This window comes from Balaenoptera musculus, chromosome 20, assembly GCF_009873245.2.
Source record: "Balaenoptera musculus isolate JJ_BM4_2016_0621 chromosome 20, mBalMus1.pri.v3, whole genome shotgun sequence".
In the NCBI taxonomy this organism is placed as follows: domain Eukaryota; kingdom Metazoa; phylum Chordata; class Mammalia; order Artiodactyla; family Balaenopteridae; genus Balaenoptera; species Balaenoptera musculus.
Genome location: NC_045804.1, coordinates 14,097,369 through 14,117,014, shown reverse-complemented (window position 1 = coordinate 14,117,014; position 19,646 = coordinate 14,097,369). Strand labels below are relative to the sequence as shown.

The following is a 19,646-nucleotide window of genomic DNA, read 5'->3' as shown; positions in this document are numbered from 1 at the left end:
AACTAGGACAGGGAAAGACATTTTTGATTGTGAAAAGCGTGGGAGGAATGAACAAACTGATCAATTTAAGAGGGTTTGGTGAGTACAACTCCTACACAGTGTTATGAAACTGTCCCAAATATTTAGGAGGAACTGGGCATTTGTGGACACCAGAATTATGCTTTCAAACTATGCCCAAAACATGCCATTTAACATACAAGTGCTCAAAATTAAATTGCTCTTCTGCCCTCAAAAAGCCCTACTTGATAGCTTGAGTGTTTTTTTATCATCTTTATTAGCTGGGGTTACGAAAGTTAAACCAGTGATGTTACTAAAACACTTTTCACGAACACTTTCCCTTGGGGGAGGGGAGCACCGCATGATTTGGCCAGGTTTTGTTAATCACAAATTAGGTCAACAGCCCAACCTCAAAAGAAAGCACCATTAATGACATATTTCAAGGGCTTTGCAAAATCAGCCAGCTGGGTCTTGGCAAGCTTCAGCAAGGGTGGAGGGAGGGAAGGAGTGGCCAGCTACACTTTCCTTAATGGCCTCTGAACTTGGGGTCCTGTAGCTCACAAGGTTTCCAACTGCCCATACAAACAAAACTGAAGACTGCTTCCACTGCTATTTAGAATGGAAAGGAACCTGCCACTTTGGTGACCACAATTTTGGTTTTAATTCTTGGTTCTGGGAAGCTCAAAAAAATAAATAAATGAATAAACAAGAGCAATTTTAGAGGCCTAATGCTGAAGCAAAAATCCTATTTAACAATGAGGATTTACTGTAACAAGAAATTATCCAGAATTTCTTTTCAGTGATGCAGCCACAGAAAGGCTGAAGAGAGGGAGGGAAAAAAATCAAACATGGGTAAGAAAAGGAATGTTTATTTCCTACCTTAATTCTAAAAATAGTTAAGTTGCTTGATAGGATTTAAAGCCAAGATACAATGTAGCAATTTAAAGAATCAGGGACTTCCCTGGTGGCACAGTGGTTAAGAATCCGCCTGCCAGTGAAGGGCACATGGGTTTGAGCCCTGGTCCGGGAAGATCCCACATGCCGCGGAGCAACTAAGCCCGTGAGCCACAACTACTGAGCCTGCTTTCTAGAGCCCGCGAGCCACAACTACTGAGCCTGCGTGCCACAATTACTGAAGCCCGCGCACCTAGAGCCCGTGCTCCACAACAAGAGAAGCCACCACAATGAGAAGCCCGTGCACCGCAACGAAGAGTAGTCCCCGTTTGCCACAACTAGAGAAAGCCCGCGTGCAGCAAAGAAGACCCAACACAGCCAAGCAAAAAAAAAAAAAGAATCAATACTCCGGGAAATATTTAGCACTGACGTTCAATCTTTTAATGATAATGTTAACTTTTTTTTTTCAGCTGCGTGGCATGTGGGATCTTAACTCCCCAACCAGGGATCGAACCCACAGCCCCCTGCATTGGAAGCACATAGTGTTAACCACTGGACCACCAGGGAAGTCCCGATAATGTTAACTTTTTAAAGATTTTTGCAACAAGCAAAATAAGTGTCTGCAGTTTTTACTTTTATATTTCACTAAAATTTTGTGTTACCTTCCCACCCTTACTTACAACTAATACAAAAATCAGTTATAGGCAAAGATAATTTATTAAAACCTTAGATGAGATTTAAAACTGCTAGCTTGAAAATGTAGTGCGTTAATAAAAGTAATTTAGACATTATCATTTTACGAAAGAGGGAAAAGTTGGTGGCTATAGAGTGTTTTATCACTTTTTAAAATCAAGCTGAATATAAAACCTCAAAAAATACCTAAGATTTTATCCAGTTAAGTTCAATAAAAACATACAAATGCCTCTCTGGATTTTAACTCCAAGGAAACTAGTTATGTTAAGAATTTTATCTAAAATATGAAAATGTATTTTTAGAAATCAGCTGCCTCCTGTCCATTACTTCAGAGTCACGCCTTTACGCTAACAAATCCAGGCCTTGTACTCTTATCAAAGTGCGTATTACACTAGTCCCTTTAAAGCCATAAAGCTCCACCTACCTTAAAACAAAAGCCTAGGATGTCCAGGTTTACTTCCACATTTTCTCAAGTGAAAGACTTCTGGATGCAGCAACCAAGAAGGGACTTATGCTGGGGAAAGGGGAGGGAAGAAGGGGAGTGGAGCATGAGGCAGGCAGGGAAGGGAGGACAGGCTGCAGAGCCGCAGTCTGGTTACTTCTCTCCTCCCCCCCCACCCCCCCCCCCCCCCGCTTTTTAAAAAATTTTATTTTATTTATTTATTTTTGGCTGCGTTGGGTCTTCATTGCTGCACGCAGGCTTTCTGTAGTTGCAGAGACCAGGGGCTACTCTTCGTTGCGGTGCGTGGGCTTCTCACTGCAGTGGCTTCTCTTGTTGCAGAGCAGACTCTAGGCACGTGGGCTTCAGTAGTTGTGGGTCGCGGGCTCTGGAGTGTAGGCTCAGTAGTTGTGGCGCACGGGCTTCGTTGCTCCGCGGTATGTGGGATCTTCCCAGACCAAGGTTCGAACCCGTGTTCCCTGCATTGGCAGGCAGATTCTTAACCACTGCGCCACCAGGGAAGTCCCAGTTTTTATCTTCTGTGGTGGGAAAAGGCAGTGGAGGCTTTGCTCATCACTTTTCCACCAGTCAAAAAAGCAGCCAAAAATAAATTTTAAAAAAAAGGCAGAAACTAACAGTTGTACTTTAAAGATGCATTTCGTTTTCCTGAGACTTCTGGGATACTGTAGCTAACACTCCACCCCCCAACCCCTTCCTTTTCTGCTAACAGCATAGCAACTCCTTCAAGTAGTGGCTTTCACAACCCAGGCTGCACAGATGGAACACCTGGGGATTAAATTAAAAACTTAAGTACACTATTTCAACCCCACCCCTTACCAATTAAACTTTCCCAGTTGTTGATGCCAAGGTGCAGCCTTGAAACCACTTTCAGCCTTGAAGTTTCGGAGGAATGAATTCCACTTGTAGCTCCAGGAGAAATTTATGATTAAATTTAAGATTTTTATCCCATCTCCCTGGCCAGTAAGTCTTGAAAAGACATTGGCTGCGGGCTTCTGCGAAATTTTATTTGTTCTTTGGTGAAAACTTGTGAAAAAAATTTTTCTGACTGGTGTGAAATGGATGTGAAGACTGGAAGTGCCAATGGCCATTTTCACCAACCAAGAGGGGAAGCAGCCTGGAGCAAAGCCAGAATTCAGAAGTGGGCAGGGAGTTATCAATCTTGTATCCTTGATGACATAACAAACCTTACATTAAATGATGTCTGCAACCAAAACTACACCCCTGGTTAGAGTCACATCCGTTCAATTCAGCTCCCCTTCATTTGCAGCCTTTAAGAGCTCTAAATTAGAAAGTAACACATCGGCATGGTGACGTAAAGAAAAGGGTGGAATCTAATCTTTATTTACAGGACACTGCAAGGTATGAAATTCCACATAGAAATAAGAAACCCATTGAGAGGAGAGGCTTCATACAGTATGTACAGTTTGGAACTGTTCAAGTATAGTTTCTTTGTAAAAAGTGCTACAATAACAAACCACGTGTAAAGAGTTCTTAGTAGAGAAACAGTAAGACAAACTTCTACCAAACATAGTACACAACAAACAACTTTATGCCTCAGATGTACGATCTAAAAGTTGAAGGTCCCAGCAGTGCCATCCTGAACTTGGAATGTATACCCTTCAGAGGTAGTTTCTGGCACAACATTTTGATCTTCCTCTTCCTGGAAGTATTTAAAAACAAACAATATAATCCCATAAATATGGCACATTTCTAAGAGGTAGCTGCCTAGAAGTCTGTATTTACTCTTTTTTCTACTTTTATCTCAATTTATTTAGGCTAAAAACAAAAACAAAAAAAAGTTTACTCATTTCTCCCGCCTCTGGCAACCACCAATCTGTTCCCTGTATCTATGAGCTTGTGTGTGTGTGTTTTTTAACATTCCACATATAAGAGAGATCTTATGGTATTTGTCTTCCTCTGTCTGACTCATTTCACTTAACATAATGCCTATAAGGTATTCACTCTTAAAGTCTTCATTTGTGTATTTCACCTTTAATCCTGAAACACACTTCAATATCTCAAATAGTGGAGGGAGGGCTACTGAAACTTGCCTGAGAGGGGAAGGTTCTGAATGGGTTAAGAAATGCTACTACAACATGGATACAACTAGAGATTATCATACTAAGTGAAATAAGTCAGAAAGACAAATACCGTATGATATTACTTACATGTGGAATCTAAACTACGACACAAATGAACCTATCTGTGAAACAGAATCACAGACATCAAGAACAGACTGGTGGTTGCCAAGGGGGAGGGGAAGGGGGAAGGATGGAGTGAGAGGTTGGTGTTAAGTGTAAGCTATTATACATAGAATGGATAAACAACAAGTTCCTACTGTACAGCACAGAGAACTATAGTCAATATCCTGTGATAAACCATAGTGGAAAAGAATATATACAAAAAAGTATATATATATGTATAACTGAATCACTTTGCTGTACAGCAGTAATTAACACAACATTGTAAATCAACAATATTTCAATAAAAAATTATAATATTAAAAGAAAAAAATTTTTAAAGAAAGCTTCTACAATTAACAGAAAAATAGAGATTTTTTTTAACCTGTCACTTTTCAGTAGGCAAGAGCAAAACCGATTAGGCCAGAGGATGGCTGTGGGGTCGGCCTACTTCTCCAACTCCTACACAAACTCAGTCTCAAGATATTCCAAGACTCATGGGACTTCCCTGGTGGCGCAGTGGTTAAGACTCTGTGCTCCCAATGCAGGGTGCCCAGGTTCGATCCCTGGTCAGGGAACTAGAGCCCACAAGCATGCCGCAACTAAGACCCGGCACAACCAAATAAATAAATTCAACAACAACAAAAAAAAGATATTCTAAGATTCGTGAGGCTCTTCATTCGAAAGTAAATTGGTGACTTTTTAATATCTCAAGTTACAAAGATGGTATTATCATCAAGCCAAACATTAGAGGAGCAAATATGTATGTTATCTCCTACTTACACTGATATTTTACTGTATTTATCAGGGCTCATTAAAAAAGTATGAGGAAAAAAAAATCTTACAGGCTTAATCCTAAGTGTGTATTTTCCCAGTTCTTATTAACATTACCAGGTTACTCACCTCCACAGAGAAATACTTCTCAATCAAGTTTAATGAAGCTTTGTACACAGACTCATTTTCATGGTTTTGTAGAGCTTCAATTTTGTCCAAACCTCCACATTCTTCAATCATTATACTAAGTTTCTCAGTTTCACCTAGTTTTTCAGCAGCCTAAAAAAAATTTCCAAGTTTAGTAGCTTAAACTTTGTTCTGTTTTAATGAAGAAAACAATGTCTACGTTTGACTATCAACATATATCAGACAGAAATAAACACAACAGTTCCTTCCATAATCCTATGAGATAAAACTATCTCCATTTTTATCTACATTTTACATTTTTTAAAAATTCAAGGGAATCAGACCTGTACTTGCTCTTAGCAACTACTTCTGCAGCCTTCAGCCACAAAGATCTTAGTATAGTTCTCAACCTTTTCGGCAACTTTAAAAATGACGCTATATCCAGGTTCAATTGGTCTGTGATGGGAATAGGAAATTACTAGTGTAAAAGCACCCCAGATAATCCCAAGATGTATGTAGTCAAGGAAGAGAACCATTGTCCGAGAGTAAAGATGGCCTACGGTATGTAAAAACAAATTCCCTGGACTAGATTATTTGATGATATCAAGAACCTATTAGGTGTAAGAATGATATTCTGGCTAAATATGTTTTAAAGTTCTCAACTTTTAGGAGAAACATAAATTTTTAAAAATGAAATAACTCACTTGCTTCAAAATAAAATTGTAGGGCTTCCCTGGTGACGCAGCGGTTAAGAATCCGCCTGCCAATGCAGGGGACATGGGTTTAAGCCCTGGTCTGGGATGATCCCACATGCCGTGGAGCAACTAAGCCCGTGCACCACAACTACTGAGCCTACGCTCTAGAGCCCGTGAGCCACAATTACTGAGCCCACATGCCACAACTACTGAAGCCCACGTGCCTAGAGCCCGTGCTCCACAACAAGAGAAGCCACCGCAATGAGAAGACTGCGCACTGCAACGAAGAGTAGCCCCCGCTCTTCGCAACTAGAGAAAGCCCGCGCGCAGCAACAAAGACCCAATGCAGCCAAAAATAAATAAATAAATAAATAAATTTAAAAAAAATAAAATTCTAGGTAAGGTGAGTAGAAAAAGAGGCCAAGGGCTTCCCTGGTGGTGCAGTGGTTGAGAATCCGCCTGCCAATGCAGGGGACATGGGTTTGAGCCCTGGTCTGGGAAGATCCCACATGCCGTGGAGTAACTGGGCCCGTGAGCCACAACTACTGAGCCTGCGCGTCTGGAGCCTGTGCTCCGCAACAAGAGAGGCCGCGATAGTGAGAGGCCCGCGCACCGCGATGAAGAGTGGCCCCCGCTTGCCACAACTAGAGAAAGCCCTCGCACAGAAACGAAGACCCAACACAGCCAAAAATAATAAATAAAATTAAAAAAAAAAAAAAAAAAAAAAGAGGCCAAATGTTGACAATTATTTATGCTAGGTGATGGATACACTAGGGATCATTACTCTAAACTCAACTTTGATATGTACAAATTTCCATAATCTGAAGTTTAAAGTTGTTGAGTAAGACCTACCTACCACCAAACACTATGACAAGTGCCATGTGCTAGCATGCTTGGATCAGTTAGGAATGGAACCAGAAGAAAAATATAATTAACTAGGTCATTCAAATTTAATCTCACCAAAATTCAGTATGAAACTGGGGAATTAAAAATTCTTGACAAAATAAATAGGTATGAATAGTGTCCACATATGTACCTGACCTCAATTCAGGTGACATCATGCACCTGTCATCTCCTTTATATCTCTTACAATCCCTTGTCACACCTTTTATCAAGAGTGTGGCCCCCATAAATGTCTCTCTGATTCTGTGGCCCCCTGAGTAAGCTCAGCTGCCCCCACCCCGATCACCTACATAGCAAACCAATTATCAAGTCCAAATTCAAACACATGCCACCTTCTTAAGACTTACCTGAAAGATATTTGAGATGGCATCCAGAATAACCAGAATAATTTTAGTGTCTTTCGCAGTTAGGAGGTTCATCAACGGTTCTATTATGCCACAATGAACAAGGTATACGATCTGCTCAACTGTTCCGCCGCTTGTGTAGTTGGTCACAGCCCATACAGCTTCCTTTTGTGTCTTAAAGTCGGCCTAATTAACATAAGAAAACAGGTTTATTTCAGAAGAGTCATAAAAATAAGATTCCAAAAGTACTGTTTCAGAAAAACGGTGACTAAAACTACCAACTGGTCCTACCCAAGCTTAAGTAAAAGAAATGACTATAATTCAGCAAAGGCAGTTAAGTAGAACTTAACATTAGCACATTAAGAATCTACCAAGTGCCTGTCCATAAACACTAACAATCCCTTATTAAGTCCTAAGACTTCATTACCTTAGAGAGAACGCCAACAAGGAATGGGACTAATCCATGATTTACAACTTGCTGTATCTGGTCCTGGCGGCCAGCCGTGATGTTTGACATTGTCCACGTAGCTTCCTTCTGAATATTAGTTTTGGAGTTTGTTAGCAGGCTGGGAAAGATGGCAAGTGCTCCTGCATCTATTACAACCTGAGTCTGTTCATCTGTCCCAGTGACAATATTCCCTATGGCTCTTAGCGCAGGAGTCTGAAAAGGAAAAAAATGTTGACGCTGGCGGTTATCTTTTATCTTTTCCAGCACTGCTCAAAATCTCTATGCCCTAAAAGTTTTGGCAAGTAAGAGGCTCATTATATGGCCTAAAATAGACAATATGTCAATATTAGTACCAATTGATTATGCTCCTTATACTTTATAGTCTCACCTGAAAGTTCACTTACCACAATTGGCAATTCAGTAGCTCCTAAAAGCTTCACAAGTTGGGGTACAACCCCAGTTTTCACAACCATTTCAATCCGTTCATTTGGACCATCGGTAAGGTAGGAAATAGCCCAGCAGGTATCAGCTAAAACTTCTGGATCATCGTGATGCAGGAGACGAACTAAAGTAGGAAGAATTTGTTCAACAGCATCTAAGGGGGGTGCAGGATTCTTGTTGCGACAAAGATTTGAAAGTGTCCAGGTAAGATTACGTAAGTAACCACACTGGGGGAAAAGAAAAATGCAATGAAGTGCTCTGTTTTTTGAGAAGGTGGGAAAATTATAATCAATGAATAACTTGATGTATGTTAAGTAACTTACTGCTAAAGATGACAAATCAGGAACCGCCAAAAGTGCCAAGAGCGGGTCAACTGCACCATACTTGATAACCAAGTCTCGGAAAACCGAGCCATCACCTTTAAAAAAAAAAAAAAAAAAAAAAGGCAAAGTTAACCATAACTACTTGTCTAGCACCATCAATTTCAGTGACTGAGTGCACCAGTGTCTTGACGCAAAGAAAACACTCTCAGAAATTCCTTAAATTAGATGCCACTTCCACCCCTTATACGCACTGGAAGCAAGTAAGTTCAAAACCCAACACAGACGTCACTATTACTTATGACAAGGCTCTTCTACCAACCTCAGTATGACTGGAGACACTCAGTCAAAAGAATTTTAAATCCAAGTACCTGCAATGTTTCCTAGAGCCCATACAGCTTGTTCACTGATGTGAGTGTGGGGAGATGCCAACAGAGAAATGAATGCTGGGATAGCACCTCCATCTACCACAGCCTTGGTCTGTTCTGATGTCCCGGAAGCAATGTTAGTGAGGGCCCAAGCAGATTCAAACTGAATGGGACTACAATCAGTTCTGCCCAAGAAGGACACAAATTTTGGAATCAAACCAGCCCGGATTATGCTGTCTATAGGGGGCTGTTTTTCCCTGGAAAGCAGTTTCCTAAGGGAAAGCAAAAAGAGAAACAAAAGTTGAAGGTGATTAACAAAACAGGTTCATATAAAAAACAATTTAAAATGCAACTCAAGAGTTTAGAACTTTAAACAACCTTTTACAGTAAAGCACTAAATGCTGAGACATCCTGGATTTAAGAGGAGCTGAGCAGACTGGTTGCATGGCGCTACCGTAAGTTGCGTCGTAAACTACTTTTTTTCCAAAGCTGAGATATTACCAATAATATAGAACCTTCTCTCTGCATCTCTGCAGAAATCTACTTTAGATCTTATCACTTTTTAAAAACTTTGACAATCTGATAGCATCGCACTCTGTTAATTTAATTTGCATTTCTCTGACCACTAGTGAAGCTAAACATCTTTTCCATGATCATTTGTCAACTGGACTTGCTTTTCCCCACACTGTCAAGCTACAGAAATTATTAATCCTTTCTATTATGGATATCACAAATATTTGTGTATGGTGGGAGATAAGAGTCTACATATATTTATTTCCTAAATGGATGGACCATTCTAAATAAATGTGCTAATCCCACTTCCTGAATAATTCCTCCTTTCCCTGACACTGACTTGAAATGGCACTGTGACAAAAACTTTGTAATTTTGTTAAAAAGTACACCAAAAGGTTAACAGTGATTATCACTGGAGGTAGACGGAATTACAGAAAATTTTACATCCTCCTAAGGGAAGATTCTAATGAAAATAGGCCTAGGCCTGGCTTAACCTTTACTTGACCCACACCACCTGCTCATCACTTTCCCACCAAAAAATGTAAAAAGCTGATTTCTTAGGTTACCCATGCTATAGCAGACAAGACTTACCTAGCAGCTTGAGTAGCTTGGAGCTGGCTTTCCAAATTGTTGCTATTTATGCCCTTGACAATGTCATCAACAGACCAATTTACAGTGCCCTACAAGAAGAGTGGAATTAATTTTGCAAATTATCATTTTTAAGATTAAATACAGGGCTTCCCTGGTGGCGTAGTAGTTAAGAATCCGCCTGCCAATGCAGGGAACACGGGTTCGAGCCCTGGTCCGGGAAGATCCCACATGCCGCGGAGCAACTAAGCCTGTGCGCCACAACTACTGAGCCTGTGCTCTAAAGCCCGTGCGCCACAACTACTAAGCCCGTGTGCCACAACTACTGAAGCCCACGCGCCTAGAGCCCGTGCTCCACAACAAGAGAAGCCACTGCAGTGAAAAGCCTGAGCACCACTAATGAAGAGTAGCCCCTGTTCGCTGCAACCACAGAAAAGCCCGTGTGCAGCAATGAAGACCCAATGCAGCCAAAAATAAAATAAAATAAATAAATTTATTTTAAAAAAAGAATTAAATACAAACAATAAAATCCCAACGTGAAAACATTCCTAAGTTTATAATCAGTTACTACGAGTTTAGCCCTACATTAAAATTTGCCTGTTAATGAAATATTCATTTTTAATATGTAGAACAATTCTCAAACTTGGTGTCATGATTAAACAAAGTCTCGGGCTTCCCTGGTGGCGCAGTGGTTGGGAGTCTGCCTGCTAATGCAGGGGACACGGGTTCGAGCTCTGATCTGGGAAGATCCCATATGCCGCGGAGCAACTAGGCCCGTGTGCCACAGCTGCTGAGCCTGCGCATCTGGAGCCTGTGCTCCGCAACAAGAGAGGCCCCCACAGTGAGAGGCCCACGCACCACGATGAAGAGTGGCCCCCGCTTGCCTCAACTAGAGAAAGCCCTCGCACAGAAACGAAGACCCAGCACAACCATAAATAAAATAAATAAATAAATTTAAACAAAGTCTCAAGTAATGGAGTATCCCAGCATTTAGTCACTAAAGTAGCTGTGAACAACTTTAAAAAAATGAATTTGAGCACTGTGAAGGTTATTCCTATCTTAGTCTAAATCACTTGTATTTAGGTATGCTGGGAATTTTCATATCTAAGTTTGTCATCTATTCATTTCCACAGTAGTGTTGCAAATATAAATGTATAGGTTGTGATCATAGGTTTGAGTTAACTGTAGCGTTGGTTTGAGAACCAACGCTACAGTTAGCTCAAAAAGACAGTGTCCCTTTCTCCCTATAAGCTTACAACTTAACAAGGAAAATGTGACAAGTAAACAACCATATAATAAATGGCTGTATGTATAACACTATATATATATAGTGTTATATGTATATAGTGTTATACAGAATTTACTCTTCTTTTTTGGTGCAGAATGGGGTGCTACAGGAATTCTGAGAAGGGAGCATTTTTCCTGTTAGGCTAACCAAAGAGTGCTATAAAGGAGAAGATGGGATTTGAGTATAAAACTCGAGAAATAGCACATAGGTGGAATTCAATTAAAAAAAAAAAACACTGATAAAATACAGAGCGCTAAAGTAAAGCATAACGTGAAAAAAACTAGGAAAGTGCCCAATATCTTTGAAAGATGAAAGACATAAATTTGAAAATCTAAGATGGGTCTAATTTACAAAAAACATTAAAAAAATAAGGATTTAAAACCATAAAGTTTCTAAGATGTTTAAAGCAGTATTTTAGGAAAATTTTTAGGTAAGTGGCATGTGGCACAGAATGAAGGGCAAGATAAAATTAGGAAACTACTGAAAGTATTTCAGTACTGAGGAAAAAGACCTGAATAAAGCTGGTGACAAGTACAAAAAATAGAGAAGAAAGAAAGGGAGGAAGGAAAAGAGAAAGAGAAAGAAAGAGGTAGAAATAAGATGGTTCTGGACACGATTAACTTTCAATTAACAGTTGAACGGCCAGGTCAAGGTATGAGCTGGCAACTGGAAATGCAGAGAAACTTGAAGGGAGATCAGAGCTAAAGACAACCTTAGAATAAGTTTCAGTAGATTACGTAGGGTGGGCAGGAAAAAGACAACGCATCAGAATTACTGACTGGGAGCACACAAAAACAGATCTTCACATTTGATAGTTAAAACCACAAAGCTAGGAATGTTATTTAAATTTCTAAGAAAAGCCCCATATTGATTTTTCTGGGTTTACCGTAATTCACAAGCTAAAATATCCTTACCTGGTTGTTGCGGTTTTCCTGCAGTGGAGAAGCAGCATCGTCTGGAAAAGAGCTGACATTTCTCCTTTTCAGCATCTGGTCATCCTTCTTAGCTTTCCTGAGCTCCACATTAACTTCTATTCGGCGCCGCCTCATTTCCTTGAGAAAAGACAACATATCATCTCACCTATTACATCAGTTTTTGTTGTCAAGTGAGGGCACTTTTTCAAATTCGCTCAAAATTTTGACCCCCTTTCCAAATATATTCCCGTTTAAAAAATATCATAGGAAAGCAACAGAAGGTACTCACTGTACTGTCTTTCCCCTTGTTCTTGAATCTGTTAAGGCGGGCAGCTGGTGAATTAGCATTCTCATTGGTGGACATGGTTATCAGACAAAGGGAGAAAGCTGTAAGATGAGGGAGAGAAAAAAATTTCCCTTTTATCATTTTGATTTGCAATAAGATGAGCATTAATGGAATTACCAAACACATACTGAGTCTACATTTCTATATTAGAGGAGGAACTTCCTTTTTCAGCACTATTAAACAGCTTTGGCCAAATGATCTTTGGCCCCTCCCCTCTGAAGGGCTGAGACTTCCTGGAGCAGTACTGTCCACCAGAAATATAATGCGGGCTGCATAAATTTAAGTTTCCTAGTAGCCACATTTTTAAGAAAGCAAAAAGGAACAAATGGAATTAACTTCAATAATATATTCTATTTAACCCAACACGTATTTTCTCATTTCAACACGTTACATCAAAAAATTACTGAGATATTTTACATTCTTTTTTCATACTAATTCTTCGAGATCTTGCGGGGACTTTAAGCTTACAGCACAACTCAATTCAGACTAGCCACATGCGTTTGGGGACTACCACACCGGACAGTGTGCCTCTAAACTCTATATTGGACCCATAAATAGTTAATTGAAGACAAAGTAGGGGAAATGAGGTTACAGTTTAAATCTATGTCCTAGGGGCCATAAATTCAGATCCTCTGGAGCCTCTACTGTCTTTAAAAGGCCAAAACAGGTACATTCTCCACGTCTGAAAATTTTTAAAAATCGAATTTATCATTACATTGTGGAGTCTTTCATAAAATTTCCTGCCCACCCACCCTGAACACCTGCGACGCAGTTCTGCATCTTCAGCATCTCGCATATATTTTCATTTCCAGAAATTCTGAGCGAATCCACTACATTAGGCTGATATCAGCTGTGCTTCACTCAAACTCAGCTACTTAAGAGCAATCTCCAAAAGAGCACAAAAGTAAACGTCCCCCTTACAAGTGGCTATCTTTAATTCCATTCTGTTCTTTTACGAAATTGTGACACAGCCAAACCAGGGCCTACGTATTAAGAGACGTTCAGAACTTCCAACTGCCACCTCCATCTCCAGTCCCTTCCCCTGCCCCACCCTCCCACCCCCGACCCCATTTCGGGGAAGCAGCAGCGGGAACGGGCGGAGGAGGAGCCAGAGGCGCTGGGCCCCCTACCGAGGCTTTCCTCCTCGGGCCTCACTCTGATTCTCTCTCAAAGACGATCGCGGCTGTTCGCAGGGCCTCGAGCCCTAAAGCCAAGCACTCGCATGGTGCAACGCCCGTCTCGTCAACGAACTACGCCCCCGAGGCCTCCTCAACCAGAGAGGCCAAAGCCAGGCCGGGCATCTACCCCGGGCCTCCCCTCCCGCCGCCTGCAATCCGAGCGCGGCCTTGCGGGCCAGCCGTTGCCGCTCGGGCCGCGCTGCGGCCTCAGTTCGTACCTACAGAACCGGCTCAAGCTTCCACAGGAGGCGGTGCGGGGCGCACAGGCTGCGGATCGACTGCGCTCTAAACGTCCACCACGGTCAGTCAGAGGACGGTGTGGCTCGAGCAGCCGGCCGGCGCGATTTAAATTTCCCGGTGGCCCCGCATTCCGATTGGCTGGTTCGAGCTTACGCTATGCGCCCATTGGTGGATTTGAAAAACACGTTGGGGAGGAGTCAGAGGGCCCCGAAGAAGAGAGGATAGCATCGCGAGATAAGGGAGAGGCCGGGCTATCCCAGAGCGCCTTGCAGTTCGGAGGGGAAAGACTCCAGATCCCGGCACGCAGCGCGAAGAGCCAGTTCCCAGTCCGCCATGGCTGGAGCGTTGCCTCTTAGCAGTGCGCTTATGCTTGTACGGTGGATGGTAGTTTCCCTGGATGTTTGCCTTAAACAAGTACCACAAATGATTCCCAAAATAATTCTCTTTCAAAATCTTGATATAGAAATATATTGCTATGCATTTTTCCCCTGATAGGACTCAGAAGGAACTTGGTCGGGGTTTCTGGCCATCAAGGAGGGGAGGGGTAAGGCAGATATGTGCTGCATTTTTTTAGGTGGTGTTGACGTTGTTGTTTAACTTGCGTCATAAAAGACTGCATAGAAGGCACAAATATGGTAACAAAAGGTTTATTATGCCTGTTTCTCCAGTCTTATTTCTAATAATTTCAAATACAGTACAGCTGCAAATCTTTATCCATATTTGCCAAATGTTAACATCTGCCACATTTACTATTTCTCTATGTAAATATATATATACACGGCTTTTACATATTACTTTTTGAACCATTTGAGAGCAAGTCTGAGAAATCATGTCCCTTTACCCCTAAATATTTCGGCTCGTATCTTGTAAGAATTCTGTTATATAACCACACCACAATCATCAAATTCAAGACAACTGAACTTTGATGTGATTACTTATTTATAGTCTGTGTTCAAATTTTGTCAATTGTTATAGTAATGATCTATGCTATATTTTATACATTTCTGAATAAAATGTATTTTCTCGTACTTTTTAAAAAAGCATCAATGATGGTTATCAGAACCTCAGGATTATGGGCCACTTTGTTGTCTTTTTGCAACTTTTCTGTATTCTGAAAAGGGTATTTTTAAGAAAAGCTGTATTAGCTTATTTTTTACTATAAATTCAAACAATGAACTTCATCCCTTCTCGCAGGCATTTTTGCCAGCCTCACTCATTGTGTAGCAGCTATGAGAGTCATAGGAGGTTGATTTCTACTCCCACCGAACCAGTCAGCACAATCCTATCCCCCTAAATGCAAAAATGTGGAAGGATTTCACCTCCAAACCTGTCACTGCAAGGCTTTCTCTTGGCTACTGTGAATGGTTCTGGGGCAGTCATGTGACCTAAATTCATCCAGTTGGGAAGCCTGTGCCTTTTGTTTAATGATTAGAGGTTGGAAAGCAGGCTCTGTTCTTCTGAACGGAGAGATGTAACAGAAATCTGAATTAGACAGTCGTAGAGAAACCAGGATCAACAGCCTGCCTTACCTCAGAAAGCTGCAATTATATAACTTTGAAATTACATCATCCAATACATTTCCTTTGTTGTTTAAGCCCGTTAAATTGGGTTTTCTTTTTTTTTTTAATTTATTTTTTGGCTGCGTTGGGCCTTTGTTGCTGCGAGTGGGGTTTCTCTAGTTACGGCTAGGGGGGCTACTCTTTGTTGCGGTGCGCAGGCTTCTCTTGTTGCAGAGCACGGGCTCTAGGCGCGCGGGCTCAGTAGTTGTGGTGCACGGGCTTAGTTGTTCCGCAGCATGTGGGATCTTCCCAGAGTAGGGCTCGAACCCATGACCCCTGCGTTGGCAGGTGGATTCTTAGCGGTTGGATTCTTAACCACTGCGCCACCAGGGAAGCCCCAAATTGGGTTTTCTTTTGCTTGCAAATATTGGGTACTATGTGCCCAGAATTGTTCTAAGTGTTTTACCTTTATGAATACATTTAATCTTCACAACTCTGTGAGGTAGTATTATTTGTTCCATTTCACAGAAGAGTGGGTGGTTAAGTAACTTGTACAGGTTCGTACAGGAGTAAATGGCAGACAGGATTCAAACCCAGGCCATCTCATTCCAGGATCCGTGCTCTCTGACCACTATTCTGTATTTTCACCTGAAAATAACCTGAAACACAAGTAAAATGTCAAAAGTGAAAGTTGCCTTTGAAAGATACAACCTTGTCCTGGGAAAGCATACACCCCCAACTCTTCCTATTGTAGTTTGGATGGAGATTCAGGAGAGGGTCTGTCTGGCCTAAGCCAATCATTACATTCCATCCCCCAGACACAGGAATTTGGTGATGAAGATGTAACACAATGCAGTAAAATATATACTGAGGCTTTTGTGAGATATCCCCTCTCTTCCAGTGGACTGCGTGCCGTGATGACGTGAGCCTGAGTATGAAGCTGCTCCAGAGAAGCAAACCCAAGTGTGCCCAAGTCTGAATAATTATAGTTTACCTGTCAGTCATTCTTTCAAGAACTATGTTCCACTGAAAAAGCAGCCAGTTTAGCCTGCAACTCAAACATTGAACAAATGTTTTCCTCAATTCTGTGGTAAAAGTGATTTATGCATAATTCCCATTTTGTCACACAAAATATTAAAAAGATGTGTACTCAAGGGTCGAGATTTAAATTAATAATTCTTATAGTGTCATCAAGGATGTTCTTAAGTGAAGCTGGCCCAAATTCCCTCCCCTCCCTCCACTGCACAAAGGTGAAGAATAACGATTATTGCTAACAGTGTCACTGCCTTGATTCATTAAGGTGTCAGTTTTACCCACCATTGCTTCTGCACCATCGTTGCTATATGATTATTTATTATTCACTAATAATGTCCTAGTTTTTGTGAAAAGCATTTCCTGGATGACTCAGGATCCACAGGTAATAAAACTGACACATAACACACAGACACATAAGATTTGAAAGATGCACACCAAAATGTTAATAGTGGTTAACTCTGAACGGTAAAATTATTATCAATTTCAATTGTTGTTTGGCTTACCCCCATTTTATACAATTTAAGAATGAACAGGTATTATGTGTCTAAGAAGAAAACGAAATCGTGTATTTTTAAAAATAACAAATGCAGCACCTTTATATGCAACAAGCATACAGATACTATGCATGGAACCAGAAAACCTCTAAATCTTTATCGAAGACCTAGCTTTAAGATAAAAACAAAACAAAATTCGTATTATTTTGTATTTAGGGACCTCGTTATATTTATTTTCCCTTCAATTCGGAAAGAAGAGATGGGGAGAAAAATGGATGTAGGTGAGCGGGTGAGAAGGGCAGATTTGAAGAAAAGCCTCTTCACCCTGGAAACTCCCAACAGCTCTCAGCACATAATGTTATCCAATTAACGTAATTTGAAAAAATGCAGGGAAAAAAAGGCAAGGAGGCAGCTGTTAGGGACGGGAAGGTTGGGGGGATGCGGTAGGACCTCACCCCAGAGGAAGGTCGCAGGAACTCTGCAAAATGCAGAGGCCCGGGACCGCCCTGGTAAATAGAATTAGAACGGGGAGAGGCCAGACACTGAAATTTTGTTTAGAGTTCCTCCGCCCCACACCAAGTGCGCCTAGTATGCTGCCAGGACTGAGGCCCTTCCGAAAACCCAAGAGGAAACAGCTCCCCCAGAAACACCCAGAGCCACCCGCGTGCGGGCCACGCAGTACCAGGGAAAGGCGGTGGGGCAGACCCTGCGCATGCGCGCGGAGGCTCTGGCGGCGGGACGGGTCGAGAGCGCAGGAGTGCGCAGGCGCGTGCTGCAGGCACTGGGGGCGGCTCCCAAATCACACACCGCCGGAAGGGAGGCCGCAGAGCGCGAGGGCGGTGCGCGATGATGGCATTCCGTAAGGGGACGGTGTGAGAACCCGGATCCCGTGGTGACCCAGTGGCCTAATGGATAAGGCATCAGCCTCCGGAGCTGGGGATTGTGGGTTCGAGTCCCATCTGGGTCGCATAAAGATTAGTTTTGGTGGAGAGAAACGCGGGGATGAGCACGAAAGTAGATTTTGAAATGTCGTAATTTCGCTTTCTCTACAGCGATCTCGAGGGCTATCCGATTTACAAATTAGGAAATGCATCTCCGGGTTCTAACAGCACTGTAAGTTAGACCTTGCAAGTAAAAGCTAAAATCTGACCCAAAAGAGGAGCATTTACTCTTGCTTAGTTTATACTGATCTTTAAAAGAGAAAAGCCTTAGGAAACAGCGACTGCCAACTGGACAGATGGCATCATCTCTTTTTCTATCTTTTAAAAATGGGTTTCATCATGGGCAGCCACACATGCAAAACTTCCTTCCCATTCTTATCCCAAGGGGTGTGTGAGCAGATTCAACTGTGCTGGGTCCAAACATTTATTTCCAGTACTAAGGAGAATATATAAGCAACTGTGTTTTTACTTGTGTTAAAACATACAAATATAATAAATACAATTTATGGTTTCTGTCCCTAAAGTATAATGAACAACAAATTGTAGTTGGAACGTAAGGTTTGTGTGTGTGTGTGTGTGTGTGTGTGTGTGTGTATTTAATTTGCAAATTAGTGTAATAAAAGAAATACAATCAGAGTTTAAGTTTGTCAGACTGGTTCAGTTGACTAGCTTGAAAAGTTTAAACTCTTCTTCTAAAACTTGTACAAGAGGAATATCGAGGAGTGAAGTCCTACTTCTGAAAAACAACTTAAATACTAAGTGCGATGTGGTATCCTGGATTTGAGCCTGAAAAAGATAAAGGGCGTTAGTGGAAAAACCAGTGGAATCTGAATACATTCTGGAGTTTAGTTACCAACAGTATGCCAACGTTGATTTCTTAGTTGTGACAAGTGTACATGGTAATGTAAGATGTTAGCATCAGGGGAAACTGAGTGAAGGGTATATGGGAGCCCTCTGTTCTATCTTGCAACTGTCATGTAAATCTGAAATTATTCCAAAATTAAAGTTTATTAAAGAAAAAAAAAACTAAACAATCAATGGGGAAATTTAGCTGATACCTTTACCCCCCACCCTTTTTTTTTCTTTTTTGGCCACACCGAGCGCACCCGGACCACCCATCAAACCCATGCCCCCTGCATTGGGAGCGCAGAGTCTTAACTACTGGATCGCCAGGGAAGCGCCCCCCACCTTTTTTAAGATTAGGAATGTAGTGCTGAATTTAAAAACCGGAACACATTAACAAATAAATAAGACCAGGACACAATTTCCAGCTGCATTCTTGGTACCTCAGCGCTGACGGCCACATTAGGTCCTTGCTACAGTAGGTGCTCAAAAAATCGGAGCTGCATTGTCTCCTGACTCCTACCTGTAGGCAGCATCTGGGGACAACGGACAGTGACAATGTCTCCGTGGTCCAAAGGCAAGATTGCTCTCATACACAATACTCAGCCTGAGGACTGGGCAGGACAAACTCCTCACAGGTCCTCCCATCTCTGGGCTTCTGACTGCCCTCTGGGCCTCCAGCAAGCTCACCTGACCCTCCCACCTCATTTCTCTCCTTCAGCCTCTCCTCTCAGCCCAGCTCCTTCTCTCTGGCAGATGTTTTGTGACTTATTCACCATAGTTCATTTGGCTGAAGTCAATGCCTACTGAACACCCCACATTCAAGTCATTCCATGCAAATTCCACATTTTCCTCTTCCCTCACCTCCATCATCTCCCCCGTGTTTTCCCTCTTCTGTCTCACATGAAGAGATGTCTCTTCTCCAGTCCCAGGCCAGTCTCAGGCCAGTCCCTCCCTCTGATTTTGCTTTGAACCCCTTTCTCCTCAGGAAACTTGTCTGACACTTAGTAGACACTCAGAAGGTGGAAGCCTGTTAATTCCCCCCCTTGACTATGTCTTTCGTTTGCCTCTACTGGCTCTTTCCTTTGAGCCCCAAACATTCTACAGATTCTCCAGTCCTTAAA

General features: G+C 41.9%; 1 protein-coding gene and 1 non-coding gene across 2 annotated transcripts; one reads left to right on the top strand and one right to left on the bottom strand.

The window, feature by feature from the left end:
- Positions 1-3,352: 3,352 nt before the first annotated feature.
- On the bottom strand, positions 3,353-13,825 carry KPNA2 (karyopherin subunit alpha 2). Its single transcript, XM_036838229.1, has 11 exons — positions 13,689-13,825; positions 12,236-12,333; positions 11,947-12,084; positions 9,748-9,836; positions 8,647-8,915; positions 8,279-8,373; positions 7,919-8,182; positions 7,494-7,727; positions 7,070-7,252; positions 5,128-5,277; positions 3,353-3,704 (listed from the first exon to the last, which is right to left on the bottom strand). Exons 2-11 carry the CDS (start codon positions 12,308-12,310, stop codon positions 3,612-3,614), a joined length of 1,590 nt encoding a protein of 529 aa, XP_036694124.1. The 5' UTR covers positions 12,311-12,333; positions 13,689-13,825; the 3' UTR covers positions 3,353-3,611.
- A 3,807-nt stretch (positions 13,826-17,632) lies between these two features.
- Positions 17,633-17,705, top strand: TRNAR-CCG. The gene has a single exon. It is a non-coding gene; the product is annotated as a tRNA-Arg (tRNA).
- Positions 17,706-19,646: the final 1,941 nt, after the last annotated feature.